This window comes from Lagenorhynchus albirostris, chromosome 15, assembly GCF_949774975.1.
Source record: "Lagenorhynchus albirostris chromosome 15, mLagAlb1.1, whole genome shotgun sequence".
NCBI classification, from domain to species: Eukaryota; Metazoa; Chordata; class Mammalia; order Artiodactyla; family Delphinidae; genus Lagenorhynchus; species Lagenorhynchus albirostris.
In genome coordinates this window covers 12287849-12305325 of record NC_083109.1, presented here as the reverse complement: position 1 = coordinate 12305325, position 17477 = coordinate 12287849, and the positions used below count along the sequence as shown (strand labels likewise).

The following is a 17477-nucleotide window of genomic DNA, read 5'->3' as shown; positions in this document are numbered from 1 at the left end:
GGGATCTTCCCGGACCGGGGCACGAACCCGTGTCCCCTGCATCAGCAGGCGGACTCTCAACCACTGCGCCACCAGGGAAGCCCAGAGTCATTCACCGTTTTTACATGCTTACAGAAAGATCCCCAAGCTAGATCGTTAGGCCAAGTGCAGAACTACGTACTTTTTTAAGGGTTAGATATTGCATATGCACAGATTGATCGATTTTCTCTGGGAGAACTCATAAAGCTGTTAATAGGAGTGCCTCTGGGGAAGGAAACTTCAAGTATACCTTTGGAGTTTTCTTTTCACCAAGAGTGAAAATGACTTACCAGCCAAAGACACAAACACAGAAGTATGACCTCCTCGTAGGCACTGCCTCCATTCCCATCCTCACTGTCTCGAGCTGCTTTTAACAGTTGAGGACAAACACAGACCACTGATTTTTCTCACTGTTTTTATTAATTGGCTTTATAGGCTAAAGTGCATAGTAAAGACAAAAAAGGAAATGTATACATAGCAAAGGGACGTTTTCTCGCCAACATTAGAAAGACCTGAGATGCCTAAGTGTCAGTTCTAGGGAACACTGGACTGAGGGAATACGTATGCAGGCAGCAGGCCTGGGGGCTGGCTTCTGGTATGGACCTGGGACCTACAGAAGCTGCTGGCATGCTAACCCTGCCCAGGCAAAAGCTGCAATAGAGGGTGTTGGGACAAAAGGGTCACACTTTGGATAGGCGCTGCTGGTACTAAATGAAAGTTTAGTCCTTTCAAGGCCCTGGGGAACCAGCACAGCTACTGAGCCTCTCCTATTGCAGGGAAAAAAACCTCAACCATCCCAAAGTGCAAGTCCCAGGAAGGGTACAGGGATCACTCCTTAGTTGGCCTGGGCCTGCTGCATAAGCCCCCAGCTGTGGTCTATCACACTTTCCCCCACTCTCAGTGAATATGTAACATCAGGATTAGTCAGTGAAGTCTTTGTCTCATCACGTGCCTCCGTCTCCTAGAATGAGGGTGCCCGAGGAGGAGGGTAGGAGGGATTCTTGTGCTCCTTGAAAGGATAAGCAGCTCATAAACAACTCCTCTGGGTCTCTTTATTAGACTGGAAATGAGTGTGCAAGTTAGGTCCTGGCAATTTAGAATGAGTCTGCTTCACTGAGCTCCTATCTGCCTCTGGAGCACTGCGGAAAAAAACATGTGACTGAGTCAGGATCCAGAGACACTACTATGTAGCCTGGGTGGAAGCCCCAAACGTGCTTCAGGCAGTCTGTCCACTAACTTGCAGAAGAGAGAAGAGACCTGTTAACTTCGCTCTCAGTTCTGGAAGTAAAGTGCTTACTCTAGAGCAGGGGTAAATCTAGAAACAAATGTGGGCAAGCCCTAAAAGTGGATCCTTAAATAGGTGCTAAGACTAAAAGGACAGTAATAAAAAACAAACTTCGGTTCTTTCATGGGGGAGCCGGCCCCAGCCATACGGTGGCCGGGGCAAAAGGCAGCGGTATGTCATCTTCCTACATCATCCTCTGGATCTCCTCAAAGTTCAGCAGGTTGTTGGCCGTGTCAGACCAGGCAGGGTGCTGGGCCCCATCCATCTCGGAAGCAAGCTGATTGCTTCTTTCCAGAGTATGGTTCACGCCCCCAATCACCTCCTTACAGTCAGGACACGTGCCCCTCTGCATGGCTCCCCCACAATCACTAATCACATAGATGTGGCCATTGGGGCACTTGAACCAGTGGCCACGAGGGTAACCTATGGCTTTGACGATCTGCGCTCGTTCTTCCTCTGAGATGCCCAGGCCAGAACAGGGAAGGGTGGCTTTCAGAGCCTCCATCTTTCTCTGCACAAGCTGTTCATCCTCCCGGGTGAACTTACACGTCCCCTCGAGGATCTTCCGGACTCTGGAGACCTCTTCTGCTACGCGGCCTCTCACCTTCCCCTCTGCTATCTTGCAGCGGGTCAGCAGGTTCACCAGGTATGTGAGCCTCTGGATTTCACTTTGGAGGTCATCCAATTCCTGGCTGGTGAAGCTCAAACGCTTCTTGGCCAGCCACTCATGGACCTGGTCTAATCGAGTCCTCACCTGCTTCTGTTCTAAGACATGCACTTTTTTCAGGGAATCATATAGGCCAGCCAGGTGGTCATAGAAGCTGATATAATTCTCAACAAGGCCCAGGTCCTTCACTGACAGATTTTTCTGGGCCAGCTTCTCTTTCAACATCAGGAAGTCTTCAGGGAGCAGCTGGTAGAGGAGATTCTTCCTCTCCAGTAGGGCCTTAAGTTGTTCCTGGCTGACTGCAATTTCCCCTGCTGAGCCCAAGATCTTTTCCTTGACAACTTCAATCTCTTCCAGCCGCTGTTTGATGCTGGTTCCATACCTCAGATTTTTGCGGATGGGCACCTGGCAGATAGGGCAGACCTTCAACTTGATGGCAACTTCGTCATCCTTCTGCTCGTTCATGTAGCGGTCCAGGGCTTGCACCTCAAAGATGTGGCTGCAGTCTTCCAGCTGTACAAAGCGGGCATCTGGCTCATCCTCAAAGCCAAAGAAGATCTGGGTGACTTCTTCCTGGTGGCAGACACGGCACTTCTTGGGGCATGGTTCCCCACACAAACCAATGCAGGGGTGGCCGCAAGCCAGCAGCTTAGTACAAGGCACGTAGCAGGGGGGTCGGTCACAGGGCTCAGAGCAGAGTTTGGTGCACTGGTAGTGCTGGCAGCGCCAGTCACAGGGTTCCACACAGGGACTGCACAGTTCCCCACACTTTTTCTTGCACTGGCTGTGGACGCAGCGGTTCTGACAGGTCCGCTGGCAGGGCGGGCACTCACCAATGCACGGCTCCTGGCACTTGTGTGAACAGATGAGCAGGCGATTGCAGGGCTGTTGACAGCGCTCGTGGAAGCGCCCTTTGAAGCAGCTGTGGCAGGAGCCGGGACATGGATGCCCACAGTCCAAGATGGTGCCACACTTGGTGGTGCATTTGACTGGCAGGTCATACCTGAGGTCCTCCACATGGCCACACTTCACCTTTTGGCTGTGCCCACACTTGAGTTTCACGGTGACCTTTTCTGAACACAACCGCACACAGTCTTCACCACATGGGTGGCTGCACCTGTGCCCACATTTCAGGACCTTGGGGCAAGGCTCTTGGCAGCAGAAATCTGACTCAGGCATGGAACAAGGGACCATTTGTTCATGGCCGCACCGGAGAATGACTTTGGGCACCTTCACCTGACAAGGCTGACACTCCTGGAAGCAAACAAGGGGGCACCGGTGCCCGTCTTGGCAGATCACCTTCTGGCATGGCTTCATGCACTGGAACTCCTTGTGCAAGGAGTCATAGGGGTGGCAGGCACGGGTGCAGACGTGCCCACAGCCCAGCCGGAACTCACAGGGTAGGCTGCAGCCTCCTTCGGGCACTTTTTGGAAGTCAGAAGCTTTGGATACTGAAGTGTGGATAACAGGGTGGTTCTGGCAGCACAGCCGGAGGGCAGAGCCTATCTGATTGTTCTCTCGAAGGGTATGGGTGATCTTGCTCCACAAGGGCACCTTGGCCAGCATCTGCATGTTTCCAATGCAATACATTCCCTTCTTGGCACGGGACAAGGCCACGCAGATGCGGTTGGGTATCTGGAGAAAACCCACCTTGCCTTCCTGGTTGCTGCGCACTAGTGAGAGGAGGACGATATCATTCTCCTCCCCTTGGTATTTGTCCACCACATGGACCTTGACACCAGCAAATGTCTTGGCAGGCATGAGTTTGCGCAGGCAGAAGAGCTGCCCGGTATAGGTGGTGAGGATGGTGATCTGGGAGGGCAGGTATTCCTGACACAGGAAGTACTTGCACAGCTCCACCACAAAGCGAGCCTCATGCTGGTTCTGGTGGCTTTTGCCTTCTTGGATTTCCTGTTCAGGAAAGTTGTGTTCTACAAAGAAAAGGTTGGAAGAGACCCCCTGGAAAGAAAAAGAAGAGAAGGTACATTCATGGTAGTTTTTTCTACCTTCATGTGCGTTGGCCACTGACCCTGTCCCAGGGAAGGACCTTAGAAGGCTTCTACATACTCTGTACCATAATCTTTAATTTAGGAGCATTCCACTGTGCTGAATGCTTTATATACCTTATCTCCTTCAATACAATAATGTTACGAAGCAGCAACCATTATTCTCATGTACAAAAGAAGACCCTGACCCTCAGAATTGGTATATAATTTGCTAAAGGTTACACAGCTACTAAATGGCAGAGCTGGGATTCAAAAACCCAGGTCTGTATTCTCAACTTATATTCTATTCCTCTTCTTAATAACTAGCTTTTTACTGTTTTGATTTTTGTTTTTGGCCACATCACATGGCTTGAGGGATCTTAGTTCCCAACCAGGGATCGAATCCAGGCCCCGGCAGTGAAAGCACCAAGTCCTAACCACTGGACCACCAGAGAATTCCCAATAGGCAGCTTTTTAAAAAGCTGGCTGTTTTCCCTTCTGAAAGCCCTTTTTTGTCCTGAGGAAAATATAACCTCCTAGGTTGCTGACAGCATCAGAGAAAGATCAGGTAGGGCAGATTCACCTTAATCTTCTCATATTTGAGAACAGAGGGATGGTTTTCCAGATCCTGGTAAATGTGGGGTGTCAAAAGCCGGGCAATTTCAGGGCACATGCGGTGCTGAAACAAGACATGTATGTCATTAAAAACATGGGCGGTGCTGAAACATGTATGTCATTAAAAACATGGGCGGTGCTGAAACAAAACACGTATGTCATTAAAAACATGGGCAAAGAGTAAAATGGACAGTTTTCTAAAGACTAAGTTGCTAGTGGAAAATCTGGGGCAGTAACATTTGAAAAGAATATTAGGGAAAAAAGAGCAAAATGTAAACAGCTCCTTCATCTGACACAAACTCAACACAGGCTGAACTTGCGGTATTTTAAAACAAAAAAACAAAATAAATCTGACAGAGTCATTTCATTACTAAACTAGCAGTATTTTAATGAAATAAAAATGCCAAGCTTTCTTGTTGGCATTTGGCAGGCTCCCAGGAGCCTTCCCTTGGACATTTGGTAGTAACAAAGGTCTAGCTTCTCACCTGGTAGTTCAGACGGACAAAGGGAATGTTTACTTTCACCAACCGTTCAAAGAGGGACATCTCAAGGTTGAAATTCTTGGCCAGATCATACACATTGGCACTGGGGCGCAGCTGAGAAGAGAAACACGTCTGAGGATTCTCCACTGAAAATGTATTTTAACCATCTATCCATCTACCCACCTATCAAATGTTTTTCAAGTGGCTTCTGTGTTCCAGGCACTGCTTTAGTTGTTAACAGGCTAAGGACAAAGAGTGACAAAGGCCATGAAGCCAAGAAATAAGGGTGATGGGACAGAATGCCCAGGGGTGGAGGTTCTTTACATAGGCCTCTCTGAACAGTGACATCTGAGTTGACACCAGCATGGAGGAAGTCACCAGTCATTCAAAGAGCAAGCCATAAGAGAGAGCAGAAAGAAGAGGGTGGGAACACAGTGAGCAAATGAGATAGATGGTGGTATGAGGTGAGGTCAGAGAAGCAGGCTGACCCTGAGAATACTGGCCTTTGTAGGCCACTTTAAGAAGCTTGACTTATTTATTTATTTATTTTTGGCTGCGTTGGGTCTTCGTTGCTGTGCACGGACTTTCTCTAGTTACGGCGAGCGGGGCTACTCTTCATTGCGGTGCGCAGGCTTCTCTTTGTGGTGGCTTCTCTTGTTGCGGAGCATGGGCTCTAGGCACGTGGGCTTCAGTAGTTGCAGGACGCAGGCTCAGTAGTTGTGGCTCACGGGCTCTAGAGCACAGGCTCAGTAGTACTGCCGCATGGGCTTAGTTGCTCCACAGCATGTGAGATCTTCCCGGACCTAGGGCTCGAACCTGTGTCCCCTGCATTGGCAGGCGGATTCTTAACCACTGCGCCACCAGGGAAGCCCCAGAAGCTTGATTTTTATTTTAAGTGCAATGGGAAACCACTGGAAGGTTTTAAGCTGGGGAGTAACATGACCTGATTTACTTTTTAGCTCCTTTATGAAGAATGGATTAGAAGGTGGCAAAAATGGAAGCAGTGAGATGGGGAACACGCTGTTTTAACAGGCCACTTAAAAGGCCACGGTAGGGCTTCCCTGGTGGCGCAGTGGTTGAGAGTCCGCCTGCCGATGCAGGGGACACGGGTTCGTGCCTCAGTCGCGGAAGATCCCACATGCCGCGATGCAGCTAGGCCAGTGAGCCATGGCCGCTGAGCCTGCGCATCTGGAGCCTGTGCTCCACAGTGGGAGAGGCTACAACAGTGAGAGGCCCGCGCAGCGCAAAAAAAAAAGGCCACGGTAGATTATTAAAAAGTAGTAAAGGGGGGGCTTCCCTGGTGGCGCAGTGGCTGAGAGTCCGCCTGCCGATGCAGGGGACACGGGCTCGTGCCCCGGTCCGGGAAGATCCCACACGCTGTGGAGTGGCTGGGCCCGTGAGCCATGGCCGCTGAGCCTGCGCGTCTGGAGCCTGTGCTCTGCAAAGGGCGAGGCCACAGCAGTGACAGGCCCACGTACCGCCAAAAAAAAAAAAAAAAGTAGCAAAGGGAACCTGAAATGGATAATGCTACCTCTAAAACATGCCCCCAATCTAAGAGCACCTGCTCTTAGATTGAACATGGGAGGTGAGGAAAAGAGGTGTCACAGACAGCCACTAATAAGCTTGAGGACTGGTAAAGCAGAGACCAGGGTCTTCCTGTCTGATTCCTGATTCCACTCCTGCAGAGAGCCAGCCTATCTTCTAGGGGCCCCTGGCCTACCTGCTGGTGGTCCCCAATCAGAATGAGGTGCTGGCAAGCTTTGCTCAGGGTGGCAATGGTGTGGGCCTCAAGGACTTCAGCAGCCTCTTCCACGATGACGATCCGAGGCTCCACCTTCTGCAGGATCTGGCGATATTTGGCAGCACCTCGAGTCAAGAGAACAAAGAGAGTTCTCTGAGCGGATGTACTGGACTCGCTGTGCCACTGGGCTTCTGGATTGGTGACCCCCGAGCCTGGGTCTGTTACAACTGAGTCCTCACATTCACCCAGGGCCACGGTGACCACTGCATGAGAATGAGTGCTGCTGGGTGGTCTCCAGAGCACCATCCCCATGTTGTCACTGTTGAGGTTCTAAATGCAGTAGAAGCAAGTGGGTGAATTTCACCAAGAGAACCCTAAACACAGCTTGCTTCCAATAGCTTTTCATGGTATTTTCCTCTAACCTACTAAAGAAGTTTCTCTTTACCTGTCCTAGATAATCTGATAGGCATTGGCAACAGTAGTGAACTCTATGCTTTCTTACCTGTTGTTGTCATTCCTACAACTTGGGCATCTTTCAGGATGTGCAGGTCTTCCTGGAGTCTCAGTTCTGCCATTCTCTCTGCTGATGTGCGGTACTGACGTTCATAGCTGAGGATCTTTCGGCGGGTGTCAGCCTGGTACATCTGTAGCCACAGCCTGGAGAATGTGAAGAACCAGGGAGAGGAAGCCATGTGCTTTTTGAGAAGGTGGAGGAAGCCCCTTCAGTGTGCCCTGTGCATGAAGTGGAACCTACACCCTAGAGGAAGTTACAAGCCACAGAGAAAGGAGAGACCCAGATGTGCAGGGACCTGAGAGTCCAAAATGGCCAACAAAATGATGTGCAGGGAGATGTATATAAGTGGTCAGGAGCTAAGGAAGGAGGGGGCTAAAGAACAGAGGTTAACTACTGGACAAGAGCAAGGGACTTTAAAAGCTTCAGGAAGAATTTCTCACAAACTGTCCCTACTCCATTCCTGCCTGAGTCCCCACTCCTCCCCTCACAATTACTTGTAATTGTGGAGAATTACTTGTAACTCTCCACAAGTAAAACAGATCATTTCACCACTCTGCTGTAAAACCTTCCAGTGGTACTCTTCAGCCCTAAGAGGCCCTGCACAGTCTGGCCCCTGCCCACCTCTCTGACCTCACTTTCTATTTGTCTGAGATACAGCCATGCTGGCTGCCTTCTTTCAATTTCTCAAACATGCTCCCTCCCCCCTCGAGGCCTTTACCCGTGTGGTCCCTGCAAGCTCATCTGCTCCCCCTTCCCAACTGGCCTTATTAATGCCTACTCATCTTCCAGATCCTGCCTCCAATGTCACTTTCCTAGATATCTCAGATCAGATCAGCTCCCATGTTAATATTCTTAGCACTCCTTGCTCTTTTCTTCCTTGGTGTTGATGCCTGTTTGTAACTTTTTATTTGTGGAACTAACTGATTTGTCTTCCTGGATAGCCTCTAAACCCTGTGAGGGTAGAACCAAGCGTGTCTATTCTATCCCATGGCTGCATCTAGCACTCAGCTCAGTGGGGTGCTCAATCAATTGTCGGTTAACACTAATATTGAAGATCTGAAGGGCTTATATTCTAGGAACAGGAAAGGAACCCCCTGGGGAAATTACATGGGCTGGCTGGGGCTGGGGGTAGGTGGGGGTGGGGTGGGCACAGTACCTATAAAGCTGCCAGCGAGAATTCAGGTCCAGCTGCCAAACATCCTGGATTTCATTGGCCTCGGCCTCAGTCATGGTGTTCAGCTTGCGAAGTTCAACCTTCACCTTCTTTTTCATTTTCTTTTTCTGGTTGCGCTGGGTCTGTGGATATCAATACCAGTCAGAGTCACTGAGTAGAGGTGGGCCTGGTTCTAAGCCCGAGGCGGGGGCTAGAGCACATTTAAAAAAGGAGCTGTCATCTCTGATGAACTTCTCTAAGTGTCTCACACTCTCCCAACAGATATTTCATTGCTAAATGAGGGCTCTGGAGCCAGTTTGTCTGGGTTCAAAGTCCCATCTACCTCTTATATGTTGCGGGACCTAGAGTAAGTTACTGAACCTGAACCTCTATGTGCCTCAGCATCCCCTTCCATAAAATGGGAATAACAATAGTACCTCTTCACAGAGTTGCTGGATTGACTGAAGGAGTAAATACATGGAAAGGACTTTAGAAGAGTGCTGGCACTAGTCATTACTGAACATCTTTGACCACAGTCTGCTTCTCATTCCTAAAGCATATGTCATGACAGTAGTGGAGGTGCGTCTCTCTCGTTAAATGCCATACAGGTCCTGCTAAGATGGTCTTAATGCCGTTATATCAAGATAGTACCTTTAACAAGTGGGTAAAAGGCACCATTTCGGAGAAAGTGCTCCCCCCGGCTCTGCATGAGCCTTTAGAAGGACTGGCATGCCAGATAGATGTCACAATACTATGGACCCCCCTCCGCTTCAAAACCAAACAATTCAACTCCTCCAGAGGCCAGATGGCAGACGCCCAATCCATGCTTCCAAGTATTGGGCTCATGATTCTGTCCCTCGCATAGAGATGTTGAACTGAACTAGGAGATCAGATTCAAAGCCAGCAGACTGGAGAAAGCTGCATTCAAAGCTGCCCTTAAAGTCCCTTAAATCATCAGTGGGGTTCAGTGTTCTATTGTCAGAGTAAGACACGGTAAATTCTGAGGACCACTAGGTTCTACCAAAGGAAGGAGCGGACAGAAAGTCTGGGCATTTATACTATTCTGGCTCTAAGAGAAATATCAAATTTCAGAGTGATTGAAGGATAAATATTCCATCCAGTCTACATAGCTTACTTCATTCTGTTTTACTTGAATCCTCTAAAATCTTAATGCACAGACTTGTTTGTAGTTGAAAAGAGAATATCCATGAAAGCACCAAGCACTGAGACCGTAAGTGTTTGATCTGACTCATATGTGCTGCGCTTCTCTAAAAGTTCAAGAGAAGCACTTGGCTACCTACTTCCTGTCTTTCTAAGTTAGCATTTCTTGCCAGGGCCCCTCTAAAAGGCCATAATTTTTATACTCTTGGAAACTGGACCTATCTTTTTTTTTTTTTCCCTGCAGTACGCGGGCCTCTCACTGCTGTGGCCTCTCCCTTTGCGGAGCACAGGCTCCAGATGCACAGGCTCTGTGGCCATGGCTCACGGGCCCAGCCGCTCCGCGGCATGTGGGATCTTCCCGGACTGGGGCACGAACCCGTGTCCCCTGCATTGGCAGGCGGACTCTCAGCCACTGCGCCACCAGGGAAGCCCTAGACCTATCTTATACTAGGATTAGGTTGTAAAAGGGTAAATTAAGCTAATTATGAGGATGCAGTGAATACGGTGCAACAGAAGTGAGTGAAAATCAGGGGCTGCGGTTCTGGTCAGAACATATGCTCTCAGGCCTGTTTAGGAGAGTTACCCACACCCACCTGGCAATAATAACTGAACTCCCATTTCCGACTCTGTTAGGACTTGCAGGGGCTACGAGGAAGTGAGCTTACCTCCCACTCTCCTGCAGCCTGCTCCTGCCCAGCTGCTGTCCCGGGGCCACAGTTGTCTAGCCTCATGGCCAGAAGCACTTTAGCCAACTCCTGTTCTGCCCCATTCTCTTCCTTCTTCCGTCGCCGGGGCCTCACCACCTCTTCCTCCTCAATCATCCGGTCTGCTTGAATCAGTTCAGCCTCCTCTGCGATCTCAATCAGCGAACCCTCCTCTTCCCCTTCTTCCTCCTCCTCCTCCCCTTCTGCCTTGGCTAAGAAAGGAAAGCAGTCAGGACAGGGATGGAGACTCTTGAAGCCAAAGGATGAAAAAGGGTACCTATAAGAGCTTAGATGCATGAAGACATTCTTAAGGGGTTTAAGTGGTTACCTCTGGATAGGGAAATGGGAGGAATGACAGGGGAGAGAGACTTAGGTTTCCTTGCATACATTTTTGTTACATTTAAAAAATCACATGAATGTATGCCTTTTTAAGGAAGGTTTTACTTATGTCAAATACATATACAAAGGAAAGTATATGTGCAACGTAAATGTGCAACTTAAAGGATTATAAAAGTATATAAAATGAACATCCAAGTACCTTCCACCCAACTTAAGCAGCAGAAAGTTACCAATTTCTTTGAAGACCCTTGTGGGCTCTACTAACCTGAATTCTATATTAGTCATACCTCCCTTTTAACTTTACCACATATATAATATATATATATATCTTCAAACAACCACCATCATCTAGTTTTGACTTTTCTGAGCTCTATATAAATAAAATCATACTGTATATATCAATATTTTCCTATAACTTGCTTTTTTCATTCAGCATGGTTTTGGTTTTTTTTTTGCGGTATGCGGGCCTCTCACTGTTGTGGCCTCTCCCGTTGCAGAGCACAGGCTTCGGACGCGCAGGCTCAGCAGCCATGGCTCACAGACCCAGCCGCTCCGCAGCATGTGGGATCTTCCTGGACTGGGGCACGAACCCACGTCCCCTGCATCGGCAGGCGGACTCTCAACCACTGTGCCACCAGGGAAGCCCAAGCATGTTTTTGAGTCATACATATTGCTGTATATGCTGTAATTCAATCCTTTTCACAGTTGTATCCATTATCTGAATAGATTGTAATTTATTCATCTGGTGTACAAATGTGGATGGATATTTGAGTTCCTTCTGCCTTTATCATAAAGTGGTTTTGCCAATTAATATCGCCATTAGCCTCATATCAGAGTTCCCACTGCTCCACATTCTTTCAATGTGGGATTATATCAAACATTTAAATTTTTGCCAATCTAGTAGGTGTGTAATAATATATCATTGTAGTTTTAATTCCTCTCATTTCTAATGAGCACTTTTCATGTTTATTGACCATGAGGATTTATTTTGTGATGTGCTTATTAAAAGTCTTTTATCTGTTTTCCTATTAACCTATTATTTGTCTTTTTCTGATTGATTATAGCTCTTTACTTTTAAGTCCTGCTCTTCTAGTCTTTACCATTCCACCTTAAGATGTGATTCTAGGCAGACATGCACCTCTTACCTGTATTTTCAGGTCCTGCTGGAGCAACACTTTGGGTGAAAGAACCAACACCTAGACCCAGCCACTCCAGCATCATGGAATGCTTCCAGCCCTGGAAGCAACCCCATTCGCTATTCTGAGGAAAGAATTATTAGTCATGAAAATTCTATGACAACTAGCATGAGGAAAGGTCTTCTCAAAGGATCAAGAGGTAATTCCCTTAAAATTCTCTTAAAAATGCAACGTTTGGGCAACTGGCTCATTTAATATGACTTGCATAGATTTAAAAACAAAAATTTCCTGCCTCTTTTGAAAAAATCAGGAGCTATGGGAGCAATGAGCCTTCATTCCTAAATGGCAACAAATGGCCGAAGTTGGCTGCTGCCACCTCTTTTCCAGTTTGCCTCAGTCCTTGCTACTTCCCAACGCCTCACATCTAGCCTGCTTCAGTCCTTTATAGGACTCTGACTGACCCTTTTAGGCTTTGGGGCTTGAAACCCTGGAAATCACCAACCCATTGATAGTAGAGCTACCATCTCACTGGATTCCTGGCCAACCACTTTACAGAGATCGTGTCAGGTACTTCCCTGGTGGTCCAGTGGTTTAGACTCTGTGCTTCCACTTCAGGGGGCACGGGTTTGATCCCTGGTTGGGGAACTAAGATCCCTGCATGCCGCGCAGTACAGCCAACAAAGAAAAAAAAAATACACAGATAGCAGATACTTCTTATAATATCCTTTGAAGGCAGGCGTTATTATTATTCCTGCTCGACTGCTGAGGGACCTGAGGATCACACTGGCTCAAGTCACAAGTCTGTGTGACCAGTCTGTCAAGTCCCAGACCCTCTATATGTGCTAGGTTGCCTCGTTATGATTTTGTTTAATTTAACAAGCACTTAGAGCACTTATTAAATCAAGAGGTTTACAAATATTGACTTGTTTATTCAATAACAATCCTATAAGAAATAAGTTGATCTGTAAGAAACTGCCATTTTTGCAAGTTAAATTTAAAAATATTGGCAATTTCACGGGGTTCAACTTAATGTTATTAGCCGCACTTTTTTTTTTTTTTTTGCCACGCCTCACGGCTTGCGGGATCTTAGTTCCCCGACCAGGAATGGAACCCGTGTCCCCTGCAGTGGAAGCCTGGAGTCTTAACCACTGGACCTCAAGGGAAGTCCCTATCCCCACTTTATAAAAGAGGAAACAGGAACAAGAAAATTAAGTAACTTGCCTAGAGCAAAATCAGTATTCACATCCAGCAGACTGGCTCCAGAGTCTTGTTTCTGACTAGTATATTCAGCTGCCTTTTCTCACAAAAAGGAACTTTTCACATCACAGCAGCATCTTAGCAGATTATAGCTAATGCTTTGGACTTCTACTTCTGCTGCCAAATATGGGGACAAGAGAGATGCTTGTGCCCCACAAGATGACCCCTACCTGTACTGGTCCATTCATCAGGCTTTTCCAGTGTTGGAGGGAGATGTACTTCTCCAGATGCTGTTCCCGTAGTACGCCACGCATGGTGCACTCCAGGGTCTGGGCCCCTTCATGCAGCTCTTGCTCTGACTCTTTCATTTGTGTCACGATCTATCAAGAACAGAGGGAAAGAAATGATGAAGAAGTATCATCATGTCCCAAACTCAGTCTCTGCCTTGAGGGAAAACAAAGCTAACACAGGAACAGCCAGTCTTTAACCAAAGGATTAATATCTAAAATGTCTAAAAACCTCCTACCAACTAGTAAGAAAAGGAAACAAATAATACAACAGAAAAGCAGGCCAAATATACTGTGGTAGAGACCGCTCTCTTTTTTCCTTAGTAATAAGAACTCAAAGTTTTGGTTGGGCACAATGCTGCCCAGCTAGAAGATGATACTTACCTGGTCAACAGGCCGTAAGTAAAAGTGCTATGGGTGGTTTTGGGGAAGTAGCTTTAAGGCCCTGGCAGGGGCTGGGAGGGGTGGTGTGCCCTTTTCTGTCCTTTCCCCATCTTGGATTATGAGGGCAAAGATCACACCGTAGGATTACCCGAATGGAATGCTGGAAGGAACCAGGGTCCTTCACAGCTTTGTGGAGCCTCCCTATCTCCCCTGGAACGCCTACCCAGAAAGCCACTGCTATCTTGGTTAGTTCTCCCTTGAGCTACCTCAGATCTCCAAAGCTGGGACTTACACTCATGTAGGCCCTTCGGAGGTGCATGGGGAGGTTGCGGCGGAATTCCCGCTTGTTCCTCAGCTCCCTCAGGGTGAACTGCTTCAGGATTTCACTGTTGCTCCTTCCACCTACCCGCACAATGCTGGTCTTTTGACACTTATAGATGCCTGTGGAGCAAAGCAGAGCATGGCAGAGTTAAGAGGAGCTATGCTGGATTCTCTCAGGTGAGAGCTGTGTATGTTTGGGACGTTGTTGCAGCCGGTCCCTTAGGGTACAAACTGGTACTTACAGGGAACCTACCCCACCAGTGAACAAGAAGGCCCCAGAGATGATGTGACCTGCAGAGCAGTAAAGTGTGGTGCTTAAGAGCACAGGCTTTAGAATCAGACGCTTGGGGACCCAAGTCTTGTCTGCACACTTACTGCTATGTAACCTGGGGCAGGTTACTTAAGTTGAGCCTCAGTTTCTTTGTCTGTGATTTGAAGACAGTAATACTTTCCTTATAGGGCTATAGTCTGGATAAACGAGAGAGTATCCTTATAGCTCCTAGGGAGGGCCTGGCCCAAAGTAAGCATTAGTAAATGTTCTCTATTATTCACTCTACAGATATTTACTAATTGCTTATTTTGTGCCAGGCATGTGTTAGTTTCTGAAGATACAGTGGTCAAAACACAGGTTCAGTTCCTCATTTGTTCTCATGTCTCACAGTCTACCAGAGAAGATACATATTAAACATTTTATCATAATAAAACTTAATACTATAAATACATGCTAAAAGTGTATAACAGGGGACCTTAACTAGCTTGGGTGGGGCAGAGATCTAATTTTTAAGGATCTAATTTAAACTGATACTCTAGGAGTAAGGAAGATTTAATCTAGGTGAGAGGAGGATATGAAAGAGTGGAAAATAATAGTCTAAGCATTATTTTCCAGAGGAAAAACAAATACTTATTCATTCATTTATGCAATTAGTATTGTTTGAGTGTCTAGTATGTGCCAGGATCTGTGAATATAGCAAGAAACAGGACCAATCCACTTAGTGTTTATAGTCTAGGGTAGAGACACATACAAATAAACTGGTACATATATGCTAATTAAGTATTTGAAGGAAAAAATACAAAAGGAGTCTTAACCTTGTCTGGGGCCAAGAGGGCAAGTCCACATGAAGTGAGACCTGAGGAATCAGCTGGAGCCATCCAGGCTGGGTGCATCAAGATGGAGACAGCGGGAGAAAGAAAAAGTACATGCTAGGCAGAGGGAACAGCATGGGCCAAGGGAGAAGCTGGAGGAAGTCAAGAAACTGTAGACAGTCAGGGTTGCTGGAGTTAGAGAGAACAAGGGAAGAGGTAGGAGATGAGGTTCAGAATTAAGCTGGAGCAAACCACACACAGCCTTTCAGGCTGTGGACTTTATCCAAAGAGCAATAGAAAGCTACTGAACTTGCTGATGGTTCAAAGTCGAGAACTTTTTTTTTGGCCACACTGCACAGCCCGCAGGATCTCAGCTCCCTGACCAGGGACTGAACCCGGGCCACAGCAGTGAAAGCCCAGAATCCTAACCACTAGGCCACCAGGGAACTCCCAACAGAGAACAATTTTGCCTACAGATATTACCTTCCAGAAACTGGTCCAAAGCATGATTAGTATAACACACAACCAAGATGGGGAACTTCTGGAGGCTAATTTGCCAAACAGCCTCGTTGGTTAGAAGGGCCTGAACAATTTTTAGACCCACATAGGTTTTGCCTAAAAAACAAGGAAAAAGGAGAGTTAAAAAACTTAGAGACTTTCTAAAAGGAGTAATTATGTACAGCAAATTATTATTATTATTTAAAAATTTAAGGTAATATATTGAGATGGTTTAAAATCCTAGAAGCGCAAATGGGTGTGTTATGTCCTCCTCACTCTTCTGCCCCCAGCCACCTAGTTCCTCTTGGAAGCAACCGGCGTTACTAGTTTCTTGTGTAACTTTCCAGAGGTAGTCATTCTATGCACAAACAAAAACGAATATACAGTCTTTTTCTAGCCTTCCCCTTCCTTTTTAAAATACAAACAGTAGCAGACTATTTTCACCGTTCTACATCCTGCTTTTTTCACTTAATATAGTTCTCTATCAGTACATAAAAAGAATCCTCTTTTTGTTTTTCAGGGCTGTAAGGCATTTTTTTAGCCAGTTTTCTGTTGATGGACATATACATTGTTTCCAATCTCACACAGCAAATTATTTAGAAATGCTTTTTTTTAAAAATAAATTTATTTATTTAATTTATTTTTGGCTGTGTTGGGTCTTTGTTGCTGAACGCGGGCTTTCTCTAGTTGTGGTGAGCGGGGGCTACTCTTTGTTGGGTGCACAGGCTTCTCATTGTAGGGCTTCTCTTACTGCAGAGCACGGGCTCTAGGCACACGGGCTTCAGTAGTTGTGGCATGTGGGCTCAGTAGCTCTGGCTCGCGAGCTCTAGAGCGCAGGCTCAGTAGTTGTGGCGCACAGGCTTAGTTGCTCCGTGGCATGCGGGATCTTCCCGGACCAGGGCTCGAACCCGTGTCCCCTGCATTGGCAGGTGGATTCTTAACCACTGCGCCACCAGGGAAGCCCTAGAAATGCTTTTAATATACCACAGTAGACTTGCCTTTGTGATAGGAGTGAAAAACTCACAGAAATCAACATTGGAGTTAGAGTTACGGGCTCATTAATAAATGGTCAATAATTAATTGTTTACAAACAGCTAAATTCTTACATTGTGTCAAGCTGAGAAGCCACTGTCCTAAAAAATACTCAATGTTGAGTGAGCAATACAAGAAAATAAACATTTCAGTACAGCTGAATACTTTTCAGTATAGATAAATAACAATTTCTTGCTTCCTTTTTTTTCTTCAAATAATATGTATTGAGTGCCAAACAGGTGTTAGACACTGGGTTAGGTGCAAGAAATACAATGGTGAGCAAAATAGCCATGGTTCTTATCTTCCTGGACCTGACAGACTTGCAGAAGAGAAAGATAATCACACAAACAAATGCAAAAATCACAAATGTGGGAAATGAGAAATACAAGGTACCAAGAAAACAAATAATTGGGATTCTGGCCTACTCAATGAGATTAGAAGAGGCTTCCCTGGGAAAGTGATAACTGAGTAAGAGCGGGCAAGGCGGAATAGGGATGGGCGGAATAGGGATGGACTGGTTGGGAGGTTCCTGACATCTTCCAGTGAGTGAGGACAAGGTCTGGCTCCAGCAGTTGAGATAATTACGCAGACTGGGGAGAAGTTTCAGAGATAAACTTGATTGGAACTTGATAATGGTTTGGCTGGGGTGAGGAACAGAAAAGGATAACTCCTATGTTTCTAATTTGGAGGACTGGATGGCTAAGGAGTCCTTCGGAGGAAAGAAAATCTTTATAATTCAATATTTACCCCATCCTCTCCTACTGCTTCCTTCCCCTTGGAATGGATACTTTTCGGGATTTCCACCTCAAAAATGACCCCCTTTGTCACATCCCTCTCAAACTCACAGGCTGTTTCTTAGTAGCTCTGCGTGTGTG

General features: G+C 46.8%; 1 protein-coding gene across 2 annotated transcripts in view; it reads right to left on the bottom strand.

The window, feature by feature from the left end:
* Positions 1 to 419: 419 nt before the first annotated feature.
* Positions 420 to 17477, bottom strand: part of ZNFX1 (zinc finger NFX1-type containing 1) — a 27947-nt gene continuing 10889 nt past the window's right edge. For both annotated transcript variants that reach the window (XM_060125001.1, XM_060125002.1), the window contains 11 exons: positions 15556 to 15687; positions 13961 to 14109; positions 13228 to 13377; positions 11810 to 11924; positions 10287 to 10537; positions 8464 to 8603; positions 7296 to 7450; positions 6773 to 6918; positions 5056 to 5166; positions 4539 to 4634; positions 420 to 3929 (listed from right to left, as the gene is read on the bottom strand). In XM_060125001.1, the coding sequence (XP_059980984.1) occupies positions 1488 to 3929; positions 4539 to 4634; positions 5056 to 5166; positions 6773 to 6918; positions 7296 to 7450; positions 8464 to 8603; positions 10287 to 10537; positions 11810 to 11924; positions 13228 to 13377; positions 13961 to 14109; positions 15556 to 15687 (3887 nt within the window). In that variant the 3' untranslated portion in view covers positions 420 to 1487. The remainder of the gene's footprint in view (positions 3930 to 4538; positions 4635 to 5055; positions 5167 to 6772; positions 6919 to 7295; positions 7451 to 8463; positions 8604 to 10286; positions 10538 to 11809; positions 11925 to 13227; positions 13378 to 13960; positions 14110 to 15555; positions 15688 to 17477) is intronic.